General features: G+C 31.2%; 2 protein-coding genes across 10 annotated transcripts in view; one reads left to right on the top strand and one right to left on the bottom strand.

Moving 5' to 3' along the window:
- Window positions 1-237: 237 nt before the first annotated feature.
- On the top strand, window positions 238-1164 carry LOC123258405. The gene is made up of 4 exons (XM_044718391.1): window positions 238-630; window positions 705-847; window positions 924-1014; window positions 1080-1164. The coding sequence occupies exons 1-3, from the start codon at window positions 406-408 to the stop codon at window positions 946-948; spliced, it is 393 nt and encodes a 130-aa protein (XP_044574326.1). The 5' UTR covers window positions 238-405; the 3' UTR covers window positions 949-1014; window positions 1080-1164.
- Window positions 1165-15514: 14350 nt separating this feature from the next.
- The window catches only part of LOC123275544 (lachesin-like), a 68233-nt gene continuing 66667 nt past the window's right edge, over window positions 15515-17080 (bottom strand). For all 9 annotated transcript variants that reach the window (XM_044718388.1, XM_044743714.1, XM_044718385.1 and 6 more), the window contains one exon: window positions 15515-16637. In XM_044718388.1, the coding sequence (XP_044574323.1) occupies window positions 16312-16637 (326 nt within the window). In that variant the 3' untranslated portion in view covers window positions 15515-16311. The remainder of the gene's footprint in view (window positions 16638-17080) is intronic.

Raw genomic sequence — 17080 nt, 5'->3', positions numbered from 1 at the left:
CAGATTCAAGTAACTTGTATATAAGTCTTAGAAATGTACTATTATAATTGGTCAAATTAATTCTATTACCATTAAAAGCTTCAAATATGATTTTAATATACACCTGATTAAAAAAGTGAATACTTCTAAAAGTATCAATTTTTAAATTTTATGTTGACACATATGTTTATCTTTTGTTCTCATTATTAAGTAACAATTTAGTTCAACACTTGTAAATTTACATTTTTTAAATATTACTTCTTATTATTTTTTAGTTATTTTTCTTGTTGTATAAATAAATAGCATATAATAATAACTTTATCTACAGATCAGTTAATTGACGGGACAGCTTTTTTGGAATTAACTGAAAAAGATCTTATAGAGCTACATATAAAAATGGGACCAAGAAAACGCCTGCTAAAATAAATGGAGTCCGTAAAACCCAAAGAGACGGTCAATACTGTGTTTCTTGTGGATAACAATGGCTTTCTTACATTAGCGGACGAAAATAATATAGAGAAATTTCCTACATTCATTGAAGGACATCCTCTAAACATCGCAAGTACATTAAATGATAATAATCAATCTCAACCATCTACATCATCAGCTCATTGTTCATCTGCACCTTCAAAATCACTACAAATATTTTCAGTAATTTATTTATTTTTCAGAAACTATAATTTCTAATAAATAATGTTACTTATACATAATATTTATTTGCATAGAGATATGGTACTGTTAAAGCAACTTTACTTAACCATCCGCAAGGTTCAGGGATATTGAAGTCTACTAAAAACTCTTGGAATGAAGAAAATCGGAAGGCTTTAGTACGAATTATGGTGGCTGAATTAATAAAATGTCATTCACAATAAGTTCTTCACTTTATTTTAATTGAAAACTGAATTTTTATTTTGTTTATATTAAAAATAAATCTCAAATTTTAGCTATCCTCCCAATGAATCAAAGTAAGCACTTGCCAAGGCAATAATTACTAAATTCCCATCACTCAAGGACAAAGCAAGAAATCTTGGATATGTAAGTATTTTGAATTGTTATTGAAATATATTAGTGAATTTATAGTTACATCAGTAATTTTTTAGAAACACTTTTATACTGAAAATTCTGCAAATAATCGAGGCTTTATTGAAAACCGTTTGGCACAAACTCGGAAAAAAATCCACAAACTCGGATACAAATCCGCAAAAGTTGGCATTTTGGTAATAAACTTGAAGTGATGACACTCGTCTGAGATTATAAATACATTCTCAACAAAACCTCGTACGTTTTATCTAGTCTCGCTTCGCTCGACCGATAACAACGTACTCGGTTTTGTTGAGAATGCACTCATAATTTCAGCCTCCTGACGTCACTTCAAGCTTACCAAAATACATACCTTTGCGTATACGTATCGAAAATAACTATTAAAGTCAAAAGAAATTATCGTATCTCGTAGAAATGTTTACGTCGTGCAAAAAATAATTTTGTCTTTATAAAATTTTTTAGATTGATATGGAATTCAAATCGTTATTTCCGAAAAGTGCTGATAATTTTTTATCGAAGTTTCCTACAAGTTATACAAAAAGAATTTTAATATATGCTAAAAACTGTCGACCTGCGTTGTACTATTAATCTCAGAGTATAAAAAATGGTAAGAATTGCTCTTTACTTTATACATTATTCTTTTTTTCTTTCAATTTTTTCTTTTAAAAAATTTTAAAGAATTCAGTATTAATTTATTGATCATGCTTATCACTATAAAACTTTTAAAATTAAGCCGTTAGAAATAAATTTTCCTAAAAAAAATCTACTGAGACTTTCACCTGTAAGTATTGTTTTCATTTCTTTCTTTGTCAGCCGATATCGAAATATATTGAATTGGTTTATTGATATTAACTTCTTACGTTTCTAGGACGGTACAAATCTTGAACAATTTGCACGAGACATTCGTGCTAAAAGCAAAAAAAATGTTCAGCCTTACTTAGTCACTGTAGCTAGTCAATCATCAAGTGCAATCACATTTATTAATGGAGATGGTTGGTTTCTGAATGTGCCTGACAATGGTAACAGTGCAATAAGTTTCGATCTATTGTACAAAATTTTTTATGTGTTTAACCTCGATTATCCGGATAGCTTACGAAATTTTTATAATTTCATGGACTTTTACATCTATGACATGGATGTTAAGCCATTCAACATTGTTTCTTCTGTTCATGTCAACATAACTAATGTCAATACTTAAAGCGGTGATCCTGAAAGCAGTGATGATTTGGAATCTGATTAAAAATTATCAATATTTTTATATGCATGTCAATAAAATGTTATATAAGTGATTGACAACGATTTGAAATAAATAAAAATTTCACTTTTTCATAAGTAGAAATTTAACTTTTTTATTAGTGGAATTTCCACTCATTTATTTTTTTATTAAAAATCAATTTTACTCCTGTAAAATTTTACTCTACATTTAGTAGAAAACTCACTTTTATATTAGTAGAATTTAACTTTTTAGTTAGTGAAAATTTACTAATTCAATTTGTAACGATTTTCACTAATTGAAAAAGTGAATAATTACTAATTACGAGTCGTATACTTTAGACATCTTAAAAAAGTAACTATTGACTTGTAACGGGGTGGTTAGCCCTGTCCAATTGGTCACCCCTTTCCTCTTTGAAAAGGGCGCCACTGGGATTTTATACTCGGTGTCCCAGAAACCGGGGAGCATGAGAAGGAAAGATCGGGTCGTGAGAAGTTGAGAAAGGCTGAAAAATTAATACTGAGAAACAATTATTAACAATTTAATTATTTATTCAATGTAAACAATTTAATTTTAACAAAATTCCTTAACAATATTGCCCTTAAAATTAACCTATCAATTACTTAATTGTGAGGACCTCTCATCTACGCAGGCACTTGCCAAAACTTACAACTAAATATCATTAAATTCTTTTAACTATAGATTATTACGCATCTATCTTCTTAATTTCTTAACTCAACATAGACCATTACGCATCTATCTTCTTAATTTCCTAATTCACTTTTAGACCATTACGCATCTATCTTCAATTTCTTAACTCAACATAGACCATTACGCATCTATCTTCAATTTCTTAACTCAACATAGACCATTACGCATCTATCTTCAATTTCTAATTCAATCCTAGACCATTACGCATCTATCTTTAATTTCCTAATTCAATCATAGACCATTACGCATCTAGATTCTTAATTTCTTAAACCCTCGTCCAACTGACGGAATAACAAACAACATATTTTACCCAATAAAAACTTCTTAATTATTCAATTATCTGAACTAATTTCACATAAACAACCTCGTCTACCTGACGGAATACCATATAATACCATAATTACCTAACTTCCATATAAAATCGTCCACCGACGCTAACTTCATTCTATAGAGTTCTCTACTTTATTCATACATCTTAATTACCAATAAAACTGAATCTCAAAACTTCGCATTTTCCAAAATTACCAAAATTACGCCTAACAATTACTTAACACAAAATTCCGACCTTCGATTTTAATTCTTAATCCTCCTTAAATAAATTCTAAGCGATATTTCTTAATTAAATTCTGTCTCGAAAATTCCTAACTAAAATTAATTTATTATAGCCAACAGGCCTATAATAAATTACTAATAAATTTTTTACCAATAAATTAACAATTTATCCATTAAATATAAAAGTTCAGCGACAAAACTAACTACTTGACCTTGACAATAAAAACTAAAGTACGAATTCTTTAATATAAAAATGACCGCTTGAGAAATTAAATTTAATTATTTCAGCCTCTTAATTAAATCAATAATCAAATCTGGTCTACAATAATCGAAAATACCTGGAGACTCAATTATTGTTTTATTCAACGACGACTGATACTCCGATCCAACTTGGCGGGCTTAGCTGCTTGGCGTCTCGTCGTCTTGAACTAGGGTGCGGCAGGGTTGTCCAATTCCAAAAAAATGCCCCGATAACTTCTTCTGCAGTTGCTCTTTATTCTCGACGTCCAAATTTGCACTCTATTGACTTAAACTGATCTCCACAAGGTCACTGATTCACAAGGGCAAAAGGCCACTGGCTTCCAGAAGGGAAAAAGCCTCCATGTCCCTCCTGTCGGCTCTTTTATAACCCTCCAACTCCGGCTCTCGAACTTTCCTATTGTTATGCCCCGCTTTATTTTACGGGGACTGTAGTGGGGACTTTCGATTAGCACGCCCGGTGACAAGTCGAAACTACTTGTCAAAAATCGAAAGGTAAGGAAAAGCCCTGACCTACCGTGCGTTAATTAAGTGGTCGATAATGACCCCGGGAAGTTCGATTTTCCCTGTTACAGACTACTAATTAGTAGTTTTTGACTAATTCAGCTTTAGAGAATGGGGCTTTAAAAACTGCGTTGAATGCCGCAAACCGCGTGAAGATCGGTTCATTCATTCAAAAGTTATTGCCGTTTGAAAATTCAAAAAATTGTGTTTTATTAAACTACTACTAGAGTTTTGAGCTCGAAGAGCTCAAAAAAGTTATGTGTAATTTTGAGCGCTTAAGTACAAAATGAGTGTGAAGTTGCAGGGATGGCCTTTAGGGTCAACGGTCGTCCTTATTTTTTTTTAATAGAAATAATGAAATATTTTATTTAAACTTTTTATTGTCTTAAAGATACATGTTTAATAAAGGATTACTGAAATTAAAAAAAAAATAAAAAGCCATTCGGCAGCCGAAATGGAAGTAGATTTCATGATGAATAGAATTAAAAACTACTAGGATTGAATACAAACAAAAAATTAATAACGTTCAATAAAGAATGAGAAGAATTATTGTACTTCAGTACTTTTCAGTCAGTTTTGTATAGACAAAACGACTGCAAGAGTAAAATTTCTTAAAAATGATCCTAAGATGAATATTTTTTGCTTTAGAAAAAAATGTGAGCACATAAATTGAAGCTTAATTTCTCAGCTTTCAGATGCATTTAACAGGAATCGAATAACTCGACGCGTTCAAAAGTTATTTGAAGGAGAAGTAGTGAAAGTATCAATACTGAAAAAAAGTGTGTGTGTACTTATGTACGCACGTTAGAAGTTATACTTCTTTGGCGTAACTGGATAAAAATCTTTCTAAATATTTTATCTATCGCGTTACCCTACGTTTGTAGAAAAAACGATACTAATAATAGAAAAAAAGGTATTTAATACATTGTAAGTTTTATTATAACACATTATCTAGTTAAATAAAGTTTATTTAAATATCATAAGAAAGTTATTTCTACATAATTAAAAAAATCTGGAAATTGGTTGACCGTGCAGACCAACCCTAGAACTTCCTGCTAAGTTTGTATTTCAAGCACCTTAAAATGTGTTTTTTGATTAATATTTGAGCTTTTCAAGCTCAAAGCACAGTTTTTCACATTTTGAGCTCGAAGAGCTCAAAATGTATTTATTAATCAAAGATAACTTTTGAATGTGTCGTTTGATTTTCTTTTTTAAGAAAGCATTCGACGCAGTTTTTAAAGCACAATAAGAAAATGTACAGGTTTTTATTGATTGGTTGAGAAATCTCGAAGATATCATAAAAAAATACCAAAAAACAAAATTTTACGAAATTTTAAAGAACTATAACTTTTTAATGCGTCGTTCAATTTTTATTTTCAAAAAAGCATTCGACGCAGTTTTTTAAGAACAAAAAATGTATGCATAGTTTTGTTATGATTTTTTCGCACGCTTTGGAGTTATTTTTAAAAAATATAAAAATTCAAATATTTTTTTAATTTCTTCGGAATGGCTTGATGAATTCTCTTAAATCTAATCAGATCTACGTTTTGATAAACCTTTTCGAATGATGTGTCGTAGAACTCAATCGGTTGATTTGTTTTTGAAGAACCGTACGACAAAAATTTATTGACACACACACACACTGCCGGACACCTCGGCGGGAATAATCAGAATGGCTTCCTGGAACCTTAAAACGTGGACATCTGATGAAGACTCGACTTTTGAAAGTCGGACCGAAATCATTAATTTCCCATTATTAAAAGTTTTCAATTCTCTAAGCGGGAAGTTAAAAATATATATTTGTATGAAATATCGTGAATACAGTTGCCAGTTCTCACGCAAACATACGTAGATGTACTTATTTTTATTTTGTTAGTAACTTTTTTTAAAAAACTAAAATGTTGAGTAGCCAACTTCAGGGTGTCGGTTTTTCGTGACGGTGTGCGCGCGCATCGTAAAAATTTACCCTCATCATTTTTACCTAACGCGCCAAAAGAAGTATAACTTCAAAAATAATCGGTAGAGGCAACCGATTAAAATCGGTAGAGGTTACCGATTTTTTTTTCGGTAGCAATAGTTAGATTTTTATGAAATCTACTAAAAAATATTAAAAACTCTGCTAATGTGACGTCATTTCCGGCGAGCCTTTGGAAAAAAGATGCGTCCGCGTGATCAGCGGAACTCCTAGCAGGATTATTTGAGGTGAAAAAAAAAAAATGTGCTTTAGTTAAGACTTCAAACTAGGTCTTGAACAAAGGAAATAAAAAATTAAAATTGGATTTTTGGCAGAGTTTTTTACAAAAATATAACGAAAATATTACATTAAAATTAAAGATTCTGTAATTTAGTTGATTCATGAGAAATTGTAATATTCACTGCAATCTGTAAAATATAAAAAAAAATACCGAAAAACAAAATTTTCTGAATTTTTAAACAACTATTATAACTTTTAAATGCGTCGTTCGATTTTCATTTTCAAAATAGCATTCGAAGCAGTTTTTTAAGCACAAAAAATTTATACATGGTTTTATTATGATTTTTTTGCACGCTTTAAAGTTATTTTTAAAAAATATAAAAATTCAAATTTTTTAAATTTCATCGGAACGGCTCGATGGATTAACTCTTAAATCTTACCAGATCTAAGTTTTGATGAACCCTTTTGAATGACGTGTCGTAGAATTCAAGTGGTTGATTTTTTTTTGAGAAACTATACGACAAAAATTTATTTACACACATGCACATACACCCGCATATCCACACACACACACACACACACACACACACACACACACACACACACACACACACACACACACACACACACACGGCCGGACATCTCGGCGGGAGTAGTCAGAATGGCTTCCTGGGACTTCAAAACGTGGAGATCCGATGAAAACTCGACTTTCGAAAATCGGACCGAAATCAATAACTTCCCTTATTTGGAAAATTTTCAATTTTCTTAGCGGGAAGTTAAAAAAGTACAAAAAAAATTTATATTTAAAAACTGAATAAATTGTTTCCACATAAATACATCTTTGGGTACTCAAAAAAAAGTAAAAATAGTTCTTATCCTTAGTGTTTTTCTCTGGTTTTACTTTTTTTTAGTCCCTTGCCAAGTATTTGACTTCAATTTGCTCTGTTCATTAAAATCAAAAAATTGAAAATGTGGGGCAAAATGGGCCACCTTCAGAAAATTTTTATAATATAATTATTTCAGCTCGTTTTACTTTTTTTGGGCTTTTACTGAGTTTATGGTATTAATTTTTTTGTGTACATCGAAATTGAAAAATTGAGAAAATTGGGGTAAAACGGGCCCCCCAAAAAACTCAATATGTTTCTTACTTGTTTTATATTTTTAATTTTTTTATTATGTATTCAGTATGAAAAATTAGGATAACAGTAGACCCTAAAAGCCATCCCTGCAACTTCCTGCTACCCATGCAGGAAACCCCCAGAGTTGACAAAGGGGCTAGGCTTGGGCCAGTACTGGGAAACCTAGCTTCGGCGTACCTGTATTGGCCCATGAGTGAGCCAGGCTGTTTAACCCAGCCTTGGCCATGCCAATGATTACCCAACCTTCGGCCAAGACTGGCTAACCCAGCCTTGGCCATTCATTGGCGACCCAAGCGTGGACCGAGACTGGTTAACACAGCCTCGACCATGCCAATGATTATCCAACCTTGGGCCAAGACTGGCTAACCTAGACTTGGCCATTCATTGGCGACCAAAACGTGGGCCAAGACTGGTTAACCCAGCCTCGACCATGCCAATGATTATCCAACCTTGTGCCAAGACTGGCTAACCTAGCCTTGGCGATTCATTGGCGACCCAAGCTTGGGCCAAAACTGGGCAACCAAGCCTTGGTCGGCCCAATTATTACCCGAGCCTGGGCCAGAACTGGGTCACTCAGTCACGGCCACAATGATTACCCAAGAGTTAGCCAAGATTGGGAAACCTACACTGAAAAAAAATTAACTTGATTCAAGAAAAAAATTCTTGAACCAAGAAAATAACTTTGAAGAGTTTAATTGTCTTTAATCAAAACGAAAAATTCTTTAATTAAATAAAATTTACTTAAATCGAGAAAAATTTCTTAGTTTAAGAATTTTTCTACTCAAATCAAGAAGATGAAATTCTTAAAAATTATTTACTTAATTTAAGTAAATTTTTTTTTTCTTTGTAGCCATGGGCGTTGAATGGCAACCCAGACTTGAGCCAGAATTGGGTAACCTAGCCTTAGCCATTCAATGGGAAATTCAAATTTAATAAATCATTAAGTAATAGAATTTTATACAGTAAATATTTATTGTTTAACGAATATTTGCTAACAAATTCTAAAATTTAAAATTTATTATTTAACCAAGACAATTGCATATCGTCAAAATTGATATAGTCTTAAAAAAATTAAAATATAATAATTTACAGTTGAATTTTTAATATTGATAATTTTAAACATAAAAATTTATCATAAGATATTAACAATATACAGAACGATGTACAAAGTTTAAAGTAATATAAGAACTTGACTCTTGCATTTTTTTAACTATAGTAAACATTTGTAAAAAATAATTCATTTTCATCGAAACACAATATTAAATAACATAAATTATATAAATAATAAACCGCCACACTTCGTCACCATATAGATTTAGCTTATCAGAATAATGAGATGTGCATCAACTTATCGGTCGTACGGTGTAAGGGTTAGTTATCAGTCTGGCAAGCGCGCGGCTCGGATTCGAATCTCGGTTAGAACGGATACGATTTTCACTTTATTTCTATAATTAGCAACAGTTAGGTTCGAATTTACTTTACTTACAAAATAAAATAAAAAAATAACATCCCAATAATTCTTTTTTATCATTTTTATCAAATGGCATGGGCCAGACTTGAAAATTAACTATGGCTCAGCCCTAGTATCCAGGCATGGGCCAGTCCTGGTAATCAGGCGTGGGCCAGTCCTGGTAACCAGGCTTGGCCCATCGTTATCATCCCAGACTTCAATCAAGACTGAGCCAAGCCTGGCTTACAAGCTTGGCCCAGACTTTTACATAGTTGGGCCAAGCTTGGGCCAAGCTAGGCCCCGTGGTACTTTCCTCTATGGGTAATTCCATACCTAAGCGCACCATATTTCACGCCAAAAGCAATAATAAATTAGGTAAAAAATGTCGGAGTAATTTCAAAAAAACGCGTTTTTTGAATTATTTCGACAACGGTATCTCTCAAACTAATCAACCAATTTCAATCGCGTTAACGGTGATCAACGCGGGTTTCCAAGCTTAAAAACCGATCAGTTTTTAGAACCGATTGGTGAAGACAATAAAAATGTATCACAAAAAAAAACAATTTTTTAGAATTTTTTTGACAACGATATCTCACAAATGAATTAACTGATTTAAAAAAAAATTAAAGGCATTCTATGCAGTCTTTCTAGAACAAAAATATTATTTATCACTAACCAAACAATCGGACGAGAAAATTCAAAGGCGAGTTAAAAAAATACTTTTTTTAATTTTTTAAAATTAAATATCTCTCGAACCATTCAACCGATTTTGACGTTATTGGCGGCGATTGAAGTGATTTTTTTAAGCTCTGAAAATCATCTCGTTGAATCAAAAACGATCCAGGAATAAATGTTGGAGTTATGTAAGAAAAAAAAACACTTTTTCCCAAATATTTTGTTCACGATACCTCAAACGAAATTCACAAACGAATCGACCGATTTTGATCACGTTGACGGCGATCGACGCAGTTTTCTAAGCTTAAGAGCTGATTAGTTTTTGAAAACGATTGATTCAGTAGATTAAAATTGATTAAAAAAAAACCATTTTCTGAAAATTTTATTTTCGAGATTACTCAAAATCTATTGGCCCGAATTACCTTAAATAGTATAAAATATCTAGGGGCAAAGAAACTCTTTCGATTGCTGTCAATCCCGTTTGAATCGGTCGAGCCGTTTAAAAGTTATGAGAGGTTTACGTTCACACACACACACACACACACACACACACACACACACACACACACACACACACACACACACACACACACACACACACACACACACACACACACACACACACACACACACACACACACACACACACACACACACACACACACACACACACACACACACACACACACACACACACCATCACAAAAATAGTCAGGGAAGCTTCTGTAAAATAAATAGTTTTTTAACAAAAAATATAGTAAATAATGCTGTTATTTAACTCGCGACCTAGTTCGTACTTTACCTATATAATTTTTTCTATAATTCAAAAATTCTAGAACGCGTTTAACTGAAAAATATTCTTTGGTTTTTAAAGCCTAATCAGCCCATTATACCTCCCAAACACTTCGAAGTTGAAAATGTTGGGGGCCCATTTTGCCCCCAAATATTTTTGGATATTGAAAATTTTAGGGAGCCCATTTTACCCCTAGGGGCCCATTCTGCCCCCCCCCTTCCCCTATTAGAATTTGCATCGTTTCTATTCGATCTATGTGAATTTCCGGGATTGACGGTGAATCTTGCACGTCAAGTGGCGGCACCGTACGGTAGCATATCTTATTAGAAACAAATATTCATGTCACATACTAGGCGCCGGCTGGTGCCAAGTGTTTGAATGCTACCCCTTACACTGGGCACGTGCGCTAGAGATCCTCGCCGTGTCTCCTGAACTCGACATAATATCCTACAAATTTTATTTTACTTTTTTAGTACTATACTGCGCTAGTTTTAACCATTATATTTTACTAGCAGTACTTTAAGCTTAACAGCAAGCGTCAATTAAAATTTTTTTAGATTCTGAACTTCTTAATTTGTACTTCAGATTTTACGTAATAATATCGATGGGACTTTGAATTTCATGTTTGTTATTCAACTGATAAATTATTTTTTTATTTCTTATTTAAAATGACTTACATGAAAAATTTCAAAGAGAAATATTTCATTTATTAACATTTATTTTATTCTATACGAAGTCATAAAATAATTAAATTTACTATTTCATTGAAACTGATCGGCAATTTCATTCACTGGACCAATAAATATATTCATTGTCGTTATTCAAATTTAAACTGATTCATTTAATTAATTAAATGTCTGCACAATAATCGATTGAAACAACTTTTTAACAGAATTAATATTTTATCTAACAGCGGTTTTAATAAATTATCTTGAAAAAAAAAATCACATTTTCATAAAAAAAAATTTTTTTGGTCGAAGAATTTTTAATAATAAATAAACTTTAATAAATATAAAATTAATCTTACATAATGAAATTTTATTGCCGATAAAATGTAAATGAATTCATTAATAAATAATTGGCTTAATCTTGTTAACGTGATATCGCGATTATTTCATGAAATATTCAATTATGAATTTTTAAATTCTTTATCCCGAAAATTTATTTTAATAGATTTAAAAAGTATTATACATTAAAATTCAATTTATAAGGTAGAGATCATCAATCGAGTTAAAATTAATAATTTATTATATTTAATTAACTGTTCTTATAATTTTGATAATACTTTTTTATATTTGTTATTTACTTTATTATTTTCAATAAGTGAATAACTCGATAAAAGAATCTTTGTTTGAAATCTAGTTTTTATTAAATATTCAAACTCTCAATACTTGACGAATAAAATCAAAATGAGTATATATGCACGGAAAAAATGAAATTTAACTGGTTTCCATATTGGATGGAATCTAGTTCCATCTGTAGTGAAAAAATGTATAGATGGTAACTACTTCTATGTAGATTGTAGTGGGGACAATCTTCGTTGAATTGTCCCATCTCGGATTGAAATTAGTTCAACGAAGATTGTCCTCACTACAATCTTCATAGAAATAATAACCATCTGTACATTTTTTCACTATAGATGAAACTAGGTTCCATCTGACATGGAAACCAGTTAAATCTCGTTTTTTCCGTGTGTATTTAGTCGTGCGTAAATAAGTGGAGATACACATTTTGTTTTCATATTTTTTTTATAATTTTATATACAACACGGAGAAAAAAATTTTGCTATAGGCACTCTATAGTAGTTAGTTAGTTGTAAAAAGTTCCAGTAGGTTAACGCATTCTTATAGTAACAATACCGTTTGGCTCCTGCAATTCTACATCGTTGAGCTCTGAGAGCTAAACGTTATTTACCTCTCACAACTCTACAGGATCGTTCTGAGACTATAACAAATTTTTGGAAGTCTGCTTAATAATTTTTTTTACGATTTAGCATTGATAATTTAATAAATACATGCGGCAGAATGAATTTATATTGCCAACAATAATTGTATATGACAAATAAGAATATTATTATAATAGAAATAAAATAATAATAGAACTTACATTACAAATAAAAATTATTTGTGAAATAAAAATATGGTCGTCACAAAATTATCTTATTTTCTTAATTATATCAATAAATATTGGACATAAAATCACTACCGTATATGCACAAGAAAAGATAAATAAACGAAAACAAATTTTATTTTGTGTTAAATGGGGTCTTTTTAATGTATTCCGATAACTTATCACTTATCACAATATATTCAACTAATAAATTAAATTAACAGTCACTGCAAATTAACCTTGAAAAACCATAAATACAACTGTTCTAACGAAATCCAATTTGACGAAAAAAAAACCTATTTTCTTAAATAAATAAATTGGGAACTTAATTGTCCTCATATATTTTTAATAATATGGATTAGTAACAAAATAATTCTGCTTGTCATTTTAGAAGGTTATGAAATATGTCAGCGCACTCCACTACTGCGCAACGTAGAGCGCTCCCAACTATACCGTTTGGCTCTGAGAACAATCCCGTAGAGCTCTGAGAGCTCAATAACATTGAGTTATCAGAACTAAATAACATTTTGTTACTGTAACTCTACAACGAACAGTAAACTGTGTATAGTTGTGGTAACTCTACAGTTACGTTACCAGAACGAAATTTTTTTTTCCGTGAAGCCTTTAATTGTTCGAAGTAAAGTCAGATAAACGCATAGAATGTGAATAACTTTTAAGTTTTCAACGTTTTATCTTCAATAAAAATGTTTTTAAAACTAGTTTTATTGCCTCCTTTTCTCTCGTAATAATTTGGTAAGAATAAAGTTTGACTCGGTGAAATAGAGCCGCGTTTACTGTCGTCTTCCTGAACTGCTCGCAATCTATTATTTTGTCTAACGCACATGATAGAGCCAGAAACACAGAGATATAAAAATAAAGAGACTCTAAAGCAGAACTAAAAAGCGAATAAAAACAAGAACAACCAGAGAAGAACAACTTCAAGTATTAAAAGAATAAGAATAAGAATGAGAAGGATAAGAGAGAGAAAAGCAATAAGAGGAAGAAAAAGAAGAAAATGAGAGTGATGGGAGCATGTTCGACGAGCCATATTTTACGCGGCCATTATATCCAGCCAGAGGTAATAAAATATAAACCGCACAATTACTGAGATCTCAAGTTCGCGAAAGAAGTGAAATAAAATCAGCATAAAAGCGAGCCACCAAATGGTGCCAGCAGACCTTAATGAAAGGGGCTCTAAACCCCCCTTTTATCATACTACAGTCCCGTTCCACTACTTCTGGTTCAGGTTTAGCTTCTCATTCTGGTTCTGGTTCTGGTTCTCGTTCTCGTTCTATACTACTTTTACTGAACCTCGCTGTAAAGAATAGAAGTATAGAACAAATAAGTTGAAGGAAGGCACCGTCTAGGGTATAAGGAAGCAGTTACTAAGAGAAACGAAGACACACGCCATTTATACACTCTCACACACACCTCCACACACAAACCCTTAAATTAATTCACGATGAATTACGTCCGCGCCAGATGTTCGGGCAGTTGTGTTTATTTATGAACGAACTAAAGATTTTTTTATAAAATATATACTTTTATTTATCCATACATAGTTATAAGAATAAATATCCTTTATATTTATCCGGGACTCGTGCGAATCCATCCCATCGTGTGATGTCTTTCTTGTACTCCTCATCACTATTACATCACTCTACTCACGTCTTACCATCAAAACTTTCACCCTCGCTACTCACCCTTCTTCTCCATTTTCTTCTTCTTCTTTATTCTCGCGTTCGTCTACTTCTTTGCCGCTGTAACACTTTGTTATTGTATTATTTACTTAGTATACAAGATACTGCACTAGAAATAAATCTTAATAAATTATATTTGCACCAGCAAAAAGTTTATTTCCTTTTTTTCTTTATTATATTTATTTTACAACCCTCTTTACTTAATTTACACCATTCGAGGATCCATATCTATTTAAGATTACGCTTTGTTCTAATGAATCAAAATAAATAATCAACAGTATCAAAAAATATATTTAAAATTATAATAATAATACTAACAATAATAACAATTGAAAATCGGAAAAAATACTAAATTTACGTTTTAAATGAATCACGGGTAACAATGGAAATATTAAACGTGATATTTTCCTGACGACATCCCGTCAATTCCAGATGCAAAAGTAACAATTGAATTCATGTCTATTGATATTGATAACAATAATGATAATGATATCGATAATGATAAATGTAACCTTGTTAATTGTATCGAGCATAAAAGCTGTCACTTTGAAAGTCATCTCATTTAAATATATTTATATTCATGTCCTTTACATAACATGGATATATGTATTAATGATAATAATAATAATAATAATATGTATCTCGATTACAAGCATATAAAAGTTAGTAAACAATTAAAAGTGATAGTTATCTAAACTTCTGATATGCTCGTAATACTCACCGTTCAGACATTATTGTTATTTTTATTAGTTATTATTATTTATTTACATTTATTATTTAATTACATGTTATAATACACGAATATGCTTCATGATCATGACTATCTACCGTGAACACATTCGAGGAATTAAGATCGTGCATTAAAGATAAAACAATACGATTCTAGAGGAGGGTCCAGTTACTACTGAGCTTTTCAAATCGTATTTCATTCCTAGCCATAATATTTTTTATCGCACCTGCATTCAAGCTTTTGAATTAATTTTTTTTAAGTTTTAAGTAATTGCATACTCAATAATTAACAAAAAAAAATTCTGATAAATTGAAGAGTTTTTTAAAATTTCCTAATATACGTTTTTATATTATTTTTACAATAAGAAAATAAATAGTTTTTTAATTTTTGGATGTATACTACAATCATATTTATGATTTAAGATCGATACTAAACGCTTTTTAAAATTTACTACACTTGTATTTTTAATTTATCAAAGTTTACAACAAACAAACGCGATTCTGACTATCTGAAATAAAGTTATAAACTGTCGAAGTTTGCAAAAACAATCCAATTTCTTTCCTAGTGCTTCTATAGATCCTAAACTACTTGGTTTCCGTATGAGACCACGAATCCGTATGAAATTTTCTGCTAGTGTTTCGATCGATTGAACAGACATTGAACCTCCAAGTTTGAATGCAGGTGTTGTAAATAATTGTTTTTTAAATCAATTTCACTGTGTTAGCAAATTATATCATTAATTTATATGATCAGTATTGTATAGACTTTTTCATACTCGAAACGATCGAAAAAATACAGTAACAATATTTAATAATTTTACACACTAGGCTGGAAGACATAGCCATCTGTTTCCAGCGTAAAGCGAGTCGACTCTTTTTGTGTCAGCTTTGTTAAAAAAAAAATATATGTTTTTTACATCTATATATGTATTTATATATTTATATTCATATTTATATTTATATGTATATTTTCATACAAGCTGCACAATTTAAAGTGTCTCTCCAAGACAATAACATATATTAAATATTATTTTTTAGCCGGAAAAAACAATTTCACTATAACGATATGTCCGTTTCTGTCTAGAGTCTAGACCTCCACAATATAGCAACGACGCTGTTATACTTCATTTATTTATGTTATGTATAATATTTTTAAGCTTATACATTTTTTGTGATAAGTAGACGAGTACAGGCCCGCAAGGCTCTTTTTCATTTAATTAATTGATTAATTTTTTTTTAATTTTATGAGTAGAGCAATAATTACTCATAGGAAGCATTTTATGATTAACGAAATCACCAGCCAGACGTGTATCAGTTTGTGGAAATAAGGGTGAGGAGAGGCCGAAACACGATTTCCTGGAGATGAACCAATACCGGAAATCGGCCTTCTTCGGATCACTTTTGTCGGTGGGGAAGGGCTCGAAGCTCCAAAGAAATTTCCCATATGACCTTGCACCGTGTTGTCCACGGCGTACGCTTTATTTTCCATCTTCTCGAGGTCCGCCGATCCGTACACTATTTCTTCTATGTTTTCTTCTTCATCGTAGTACGTCGGAGCAGAGTTTCCCGGTCTCGATGGCCCCGATATCTCTGTAATTTATTTAAAAATAGTTCAGTCGCTGTTAAATGAATCAATAACTGTAATAGTCTGGCGATTAATTAATTTATACCCAGTAAAAGTTCCAATCACGTCGTAATTATGAATTATTTTATAGGTATTCGGTCTCTTTAAAAAGTTATTTTGTGTTTAAACTTTCTGACGATAAAATTCAATATTTATAGGAAAAATATTATTTAAATGGCACTTTGATTTTTTTTTTATATATGAATATATTTATTGTTAAAATAATCTGAAGTTAATATTTTAAAGTAAAATATTTGGTAGATAAAGTATTTAAGCTGAAATAGATATTTTTGGTCTTGATTTGAAATATTACAAAAACTATCAAAATTTTTTTGCTAATTATTGAAGAACTCAGTTATTATTAATCTTAAAACATTTTCAGATCTAAACTTTTAATTTAGTTTGCCTT

This window comes from Cotesia glomerata, linkage group LG2 (genome assembly GCF_020080835.1).
Source record: "Cotesia glomerata isolate CgM1 linkage group LG2, MPM_Cglom_v2.3, whole genome shotgun sequence".
NCBI lineage: Eukaryota > Metazoa > Arthropoda > Insecta > Hymenoptera > Braconidae > Cotesia > Cotesia glomerata.
The sequence above is the reverse complement of the archived record's forward strand: the minus strand, read 5'-3'. Positions and strand labels throughout refer to the sequence as shown.

Bases quoted from the DNA above. Each gene is read 5' to 3' on its own strand.
- LOC123258405 (XM_044718391.1), top strand. From the start codon at position 406: ATGGAGTCCGTAAAACCCAAAGAGACGGTCAATACTGTGTTTCTTGTG. The intron at 631-704 runs GTAATTTATTTA...TTATTTGCATAG, and splicing joins AATCACTACAAATATTTTCA to AGATATGGTACTGTTAAAGC. The intron at 848-923 runs ATAAGTTCTTCA...CTCAAATTTTAG, and splicing joins TTAATAAAATGTCATTCACA to CTATCCTCCCAATGAATCAA.